General features: G+C 38.8%; 1 protein-coding gene across 4 annotated transcripts in view; it reads right to left on the bottom strand.

The window, feature by feature from the left end:
• Window positions 1-2,222: 2,222 nt before the first annotated feature.
• Window positions 2,223-7,521, bottom strand: part of FASTKD1 (FAST kinase domains 1) — a 28,126-nt gene continuing 22,827 nt past the window's right edge. For all 4 annotated transcript variants that reach the window (XM_075180697.1, XM_075180696.1, XM_075180695.1 and 1 more), the window contains exons 14-15: window positions 5,939-6,053; window positions 2,223-2,356 (exon numbers count right to left, since the gene is read on the bottom strand). In XM_075180697.1, the coding sequence (XP_075036798.1) occupies window positions 2,267-2,356; window positions 5,939-6,053 (205 nt within the window). In that variant the 3' untranslated portion in view covers window positions 2,223-2,266. The remainder of the gene's footprint in view (window positions 2,357-5,938; window positions 6,054-7,521) is intronic.

The following is a 7,521-nucleotide window of genomic DNA, read 5'->3' as shown; positions in this document are numbered from 1 at the left end:
AGCGTCCATTCTCCCGGGAGAACATGATGGCTGCTGAGGAAGTCCTCCTATAGATTCTCCACTCAGGGGATGACTCCTTGGGCACTTAAACAGAACTGGAGTGACTAAGGGTTGCAGAGGGGAGGAGCTTCTGTCAAGAAGTTAAAAGTTAACTATTTAAGTATATAATTATATAAGTACCAGCTTCTTGATACCATCCTACAACCCATGGTTGGCAGTGTCCCCGATAGAACAACAGAGAAAAAAAATTAGACAATGCAGAAAACCACCAGACCATATTGAACCTTTATGGCCAACTGTGGACAGTTTATTGACAGACCTATGAACAGATCTTCCCTGACACCACCCTTGACTTACCTGGTTGGCTAAGTGACTGAAAATATTCCAAGTAAGGGAAACTGGCCCATTAACCATTTTAACATCAGCAAGATGCCTTATTACTCTTACATGAATCGGTTTACTACGGGAACATGTTCTTGAGAAAAAAATCATAATTGATTAGATTATTAAGGATATCCTCACAAGGACTATATTGAGATTTGAATTCATGCCGACGAGTGTTTATTGCATGCAAAGTTGAAGGACTCAAAGTATTACATTGTAATATATTATCACCTACTGAGAAGTGTATTATAAATGTGTATTGTCTGCTTTCATACTGTTACAATGACTTTACAACTTAGGAACAAATAGTTGCGCCAGGGGCAAAATACCAACTTAATTTTATTGATTCCTGGCAGTAGTTGATAACTGCAGAGCCCCTTCTTAGATACCCCTGTATTCGCCTCCCCTAACATCCCCTTCCTATCTCCATCATTACGGCAGTCCATCTTTACCTTACAACACAAGGGTAACTATTGCTTATACTCTTTCTTGCATGAATGAGCCTACTCCCAATATAAGTGCCGGGTTGCTGTAGAATAGATTTCCTCGTATCTAGTTTGAGCGAGAGTGTGGACCAGATTCAAAACATTATTGAAAACCGGTTCACTAATGCTCATTTAAAAAAGAGAAAGACAAGACAATACCCATTTGTGCAAAAATATAGAATAAAATAGTAGAAATGGATAAAAACCTTATTACAAATAATGAATATATCCTTCATAATTTAACAGATTCCCCGAACACATACCTGCAAATTAGAATATTCCTATTGCATACACAGAATGGATGCAGTTATTTTGTGGGCTCAACCAACATTCAAGAGAATGCAGCCTATAAATTCCCCTAGTGACATCACATCAGTGAGGCATAAGCCCAATACCTCAGTGATTTCATTAGTTCCCAGGGATATAAAAGGCTATTGTAAGAGACTATTAGATCAGCCCACTGAGTGTCTCTCTGCACTATTAAAGTTATTTTATTGTTTACCAATAATCATTGTCTATGCGATTTGTGCGGTTCCAACTCACAAAGCGATTTATTAGCAAAAGAATAACGGTTAAATAAATAAGTACAGCCGATACATACGCCGCGCCCTGCTGGATCCAGTTTACAGTCATTCAATTCTGAAGTCTGTGGTCAAAGAGACTGTAAGCTGTTTCCAGAGAGCAATATATATACATTTGGTGTTACAGTAAATACAATACAGATGACTTGACATGTTTCCATAGGTACAGGCTTCAGGACAGTCCAGTATAGTGTAGTTCATAGGTCAGTTCAAACGACACCCTCCAAGGGTGGGGTCAGCTCTCCAAGGGTGGGAGTCAGATGCATACTAATCTTCCCGCCGAAAGCTAGTTCAAACTGGTCTATTTACATTATACAAACGATACCATCCTGATCATTAATTCCCTATATTCCATAACTAGCATACACGAAGTACGATCTTATAGCTGATGGAACCGGATCACTAAGGATAAATAGGGGATTAGAAGGACCTTAAACATATGTTTCATGTAACTTGAACCTTGGATCTCACTAAAGTACATATAACATTATAAAACTATAAACTCAAAAACATTTGTCATAAACGACTGTGGGTTGGAACAGTTATAAAAATGAACTATGTACAAGTGAATGTGTAAGTGTATGCGTGTGTTATTTATCATGTGATTGCGTCACGACACGTGGCGCACTGATCGCAATCGCAATCGTAAAACATTATCAATATACTTTCTTTCATCCAATTATTCGACTTTGACAGCACGATGTGTAGGTTAAAGTTCATATGGTGGATTTTCCAGTCAAAAAAAAAAAAAAAAGAACAACATTATAAGTCATTCAGTAAAAATCAGTTTTTATTGGCAAAAAAATATACATTTTATCAGTAATCAGTAAATATCTTCTTCCTAAGGTAAGCTTTCTGGGTCTCTTCTGATTCTAATGTCTTCGATTTCCATTCATAGAAAGGGATCTGTAAAACACAAAAATGTCTACTATATAACTGTATATATTTACGGTAGCATAAATAAGTAGGCAAGAGGTCTACCATGGTAGGAGACGACAATATGGATGGTCACTATCCGTCATTCATCTTCTGTTTGACATTAAAATATCAGTGATCAGGCAATGACAAAGTGCATCGATGGCCTACATACAGCGGAGGCATTTTGTGGGTTGAATCAATATTCCTAAGAATACAGCTCATCTTCCTACCAGGGCACTGTCCTGGTGATTCAGCGTTGTGCACAAAGTGTTCAATCCTATGGCACATTCACTGGATCTACTGGCTTATATGACAAGGATGCAGCAAATCATATTACTTATTATATAAAGCAATAGTGTGGTAAGAAAAAAAACAACAGACCCCATGGGACGAATGCTAGTAGTTACATAATTTTCTTTCAACCTATATACCTCCCAAACGCGATACACGTGGAAAAACCTGCAACTCTATCTAGAAGGGACTACGTTTCCAGTACTTGTGAAGGACGACAGACCTGATCGACACCCCCATCGAGTTAGAAGAGATGCTGACAGCTGGACATATATAAGCTTTGTTAGAACGGCAACCTGCTGCAAATATTACACTCATAAATCATCCTATCAGATAGGTTCCCTGCACCTTCTACATGTGAAGCAATAATTATAGTAATTGCTAGGCCCAACACAGACTCTCCCTCCTGCATATCACACAGGAATATATCACTTCAGAACTCCAATATAAAGATACAGGCCAAGGTCCTAACACTATTATTTTTCTGTTATAGCATTAATAGTACATTCTAAGCAACCAGCTTCATGCTTGGTAGGTCTACATGTATTAATATTAAACTTCTTTTTATAAAGTGAAATAGGCAATAGAGCGGTTTTGGGATTAAATGCAGCCAAATCTTTTGATACAGTACAATTGGAGTACCTGTAGGTGGTAATGTGTAAACTTGGGATTGACCCTACCTTTATGAAATGGGCAGGTGTCTTTCATCCCAGTTCACAGTACTAGAAAGGGGAGCCCATTATTTCCTTAATACTACCCATGTCATCAGGCCCATTGGAAATTCTACTGATGATGGTGGATGAGGTCAGGGGGTTGCGATGTGACTGGTGTCATAAAAGTAAAGAGGTATGCAAAGGATACCCTGTATGTTTTGTGTGACACTAATACCAGTTTGTAGGTTGCCCTTGAAATACATAAAACCTCAAATACATTCTCTGCTCCGACACTAAACTGGACTAAATCAACATGGATGCCCACTGACCTGCTTCCAGCTCAGCTGGATGGTGAGGCGCTACAAACTGTATGTCAATTCATGTAATTAATAAACCTAAGTCATGGTATAAAGCTTTCTATATCAGGAATGGTGAAATTAACCAAAATGGTACTAAAGCCTTAAGTGTTACATATAGTTCAAAACTGTCCAGGGTTGTTGCCTCCTAAGTTACCTATTAAATTTCCTTATCATATCATTTAAAAGGACATTATTGGGCACAAGAGAAAGTCCATATAGATTTAGCAACATTGCAGAGCTCAAAAGAAAGTGGGGACCTGGTGATTCCTAACATATAGTATTTACTATCGTACCACCTATAGACAGACCGATCACCAGGTAGGAAGCTGGATTCAAGAACAAACCTTATGGTGCATATTGTGGGAACAAGTTGCGTTGTTATCATTTTACGTCTTAATTCCATTCCATGAAGCAGGTGTATCATACCCTTACCATGTCTATCATGTGGGCCAAAGGAAACTGGGTGCTAACCAACTATTTATAACTATAGATTAGTGAAATTAAAGGGTTTGTGTCTAAAGGTGATAGTCTAAATAATGCAAGAAGGGTTTAAAAACAATATTCTGAGGTCATTTCAAGAACTTAAAGCTGAACCTGCCTAGACAACAATTTTACATATACCTCCAATTTAGACACACAATCAGTCACCCAATAAAATGGCTGAATACTTCTTTTTAACTGAACTTGAAGGTTAGTTCCCTTGAGGGGGTAGAACAACTTATATTGTACTTACAACGATTTTATGACAAATGAGCCGGTAGGCCGATCTACCAGAAAGGCTTAAATAGGAGCTGGTGATTGACCAGATTCCTGAAGGACAGTGGGCCGATATAGTGATGAAACACTCATCATGTTTGCCTAAACCCAGCACATAAACCAACACTGCACAGGACTGATTTCATCCCAGGAAAACACCAAAAGACAAAATATTGCATCTCAGCCAGTGCCGAGTAAGAGGTGTTATGTATTGCATCAAAGTTATCTGTAACCCAAAGTACATTATTTCTTTGCTGGGTCACTGAGCTAGCAGGGAATAAACGTAATATCACAGCTGTGTTAACTGTGAATAAACAGTTACTTCTACCTGTGAGAAAACATGGGATATAAGTGGACGTCTGCAGACTCACCCACTGTTCAGGAACAGAGAACAAGGTTGAAAAATTGTTCTGTACATAGGAACAGGCCCGGCGCTCCCATTAGGCAAGGTTAGGCACTTGCCTAGGGCGCCGGGCTCTGGAGGGCGCCTGGAGGGCGCCACAGAATTCTAAAAGACTTTAAAACTGTGCGGCGACCGCTGAACATACCTGTCACGGCCGCCGCACAGCATTCAGATGCACGGGGAGGGGGGGGGGGGAAGAGGCTATTTTGTCACCACCGCCGCCTCTCTGCTCCGTCTCCTCCCCTCCAATTACTAGTGTCAGTGAGTGGAGGGGAGGAGACGGAGCAGAGAGGCGGCGGTGGTGAGACAAGGTAAGGAGAGGAGGGAGGAGGGGGGGAGGGTGGCGATTTTTGCGGGGGGGGGGGGGGGGGGGGGGGCGCTTTTTTAAAAATGCCTAGGGCGCCGTGGGCCCTACCACCGGCCCTGCATAGGAAATGTCATATAAAGTCCTATACTTTGATATGGGTGATGGGGAGGGCAGAAAAGGGTGACATGGCTCAGGTGTAGCAATTAAAAAGTTAGTGGTTGTCATTATCATGCTAAATATCCTAGATCAATAGAGGGTTACTAAATACCAATACTGAGCTTCAACAAATTTGTGTCAATGTTACTTTCTTTGTACTATAGTTTATTTTATTGTTTTTCTGGGTGGAACAGTTTTTTTAACAAAATATTTAATATACATTCATTATATACCAGCTTTCTATTAGCATGGTGGGAATATTTTGAAAGCTATCAATATCAATATTAATTAGGACGTACTTCTCATTGGGAGCAAGCTTCGACAAAGTCGAGTTACTGCAAGAAACCTATCAGCGTTTGGTCAAATGAATTGGACTATTACATGTCGGCCTATCACGTCAGTCAGTTTCTACTAAGTCTACCAAAAGTGTTCCATTGCCCTGGAGTTACAGCGTCCAAAGGAACATACATATTTATATAGAGGTGTACAGGTTTTTTATTCTTGTGGTTTCTTGTGAAGCTGTAAATTCAGCTACTGGTATGATTACGCTTGTTGTGAGAATAGAAGTTCCTGAGCTGAACTGCACTTCAAAAACACAGACAACAAACATTTCTATTACAATGTAAGAATTATTCTGAGCTGTACCTGAACTACATGATACCCCAAAATCTCCAAATGCCTTTTCATCATCACATAAGGTCCTTTTAGATGGGAAGAATATTTCAAGGTCGTCCTGTGATTAAGTAATATCACTGCAAATCTATAATAGCAACACAAAGAGTATTTAAGTGCACAACTGTCAAGGTTAAACAATTAAAGATTCAGGTTCTAAAATAGAATCTTCGCCAGTGGTCATATACAACACTAAATATATAAGAAGCACAGAACCTGTGCTACTGTATCCTCTATCCTACTAATACAATCTATAAAAGGCACAAAGAAAATAACACCGCTTGGTCCAAATACATGTGGGTATATCAGCAATGGTTATATCAATACAATAAAACTGAACAAAATAAAATAAATACAAATCGGATCTAATGACCGAATTTAAATTATAAAGAATTGACTTTCAAAATGCAATAAAAATAAAACATTATTCTTTAACCTTCCCTTGAATAACATACAACACATACATAATCAAATATATTCAACATAAAATATACTGAATAAATATAAAAATACACACTCACGAATATATATTGTATATTTATATTATGTTTTCTTTGTGCGTTTTACAATTGTAAGGATTGTTATGACTAATTATAATATATATATATATATATTTTTTTTTTAACTAAAGCGTTTAAGCTCCCAGGTTTTGTCCTGAACTCGAGGTGGTGATCAAATGATAAGGCAATTACAGAATTAAAGTTATGGAATGTGGAAATGCATATTAATAAGTAGGATTGACTGTTCTGCTAAAGTAAATTTCACATACCCAGTCGCTAGAACCAGTTTGATAAAGGACTAGGCTAGTTCATTTGAACCATCAGAACCCAGGTCTTATAGGCTTCAAGAATTTTGTTCTCAACTACATTAACCTTATGACGTCTAAGTACATTCCCCAGGACCGTGAATTGACTAAGTAGGGTAAAGCAGGGCCCAGTGAAATGGTTTGTGAGGCCAAGTATTACACAGATCATATGCAGACAACCAAATGCTCGTTCACTATGAAGAATATGCATCTATAAATATAACTATTGTACGAATACAATTCTGTTTGCTTATACTTTAACAATAAAATCAGCACTGATGATGCCCAGGTAGTTGGTTGTAAAATGAAGTAACTGAATGGTAAAAAGTGGAAAGATGTGGATCATTCTCCTTTAAAACATTTTTAAAGACTAACTCCATCTAAAACATAAAATTCTATAAACAAAACATTAATGTAGAATATTACTAGGGTCCGGCATGACCTCAAAAAACCTCTGGGTCCCCTGATGTCAGGACAACCTGCTCCTTGTACGTTAAACTCTCCTCAATTACCTAGTACTGTCCAGACTGAACCTGCTCTTACCAAATGTTGTTCCAATGCTTTGCCCGCAATAAAAATATTTGGGGGGGGCGGATAATGGGAAGAATGGCTCATCACCAGTAGAGGGCTGCATATTTTAGAATGGGGGGGAGGGGAGGGGGGCTGGCAAGATGACTCAGCAGCCTATTTGGAACATTTTAAAGGGAAAAAAATGCAGGTGACCCAGCCCAAGGTAGCCCAATACGGGGCC

This window comes from Mixophyes fleayi, chromosome 7 (genome assembly GCF_038048845.1).
Source record: "Mixophyes fleayi isolate aMixFle1 chromosome 7, aMixFle1.hap1, whole genome shotgun sequence".
Taxonomy (NCBI): domain Eukaryota; kingdom Metazoa; phylum Chordata; class Amphibia; order Anura; family Limnodynastidae; genus Mixophyes; species Mixophyes fleayi.
Note: the sequence above shows the minus strand (reverse complement) of the source record. Positions and strands in the feature narration are given on the sequence as shown.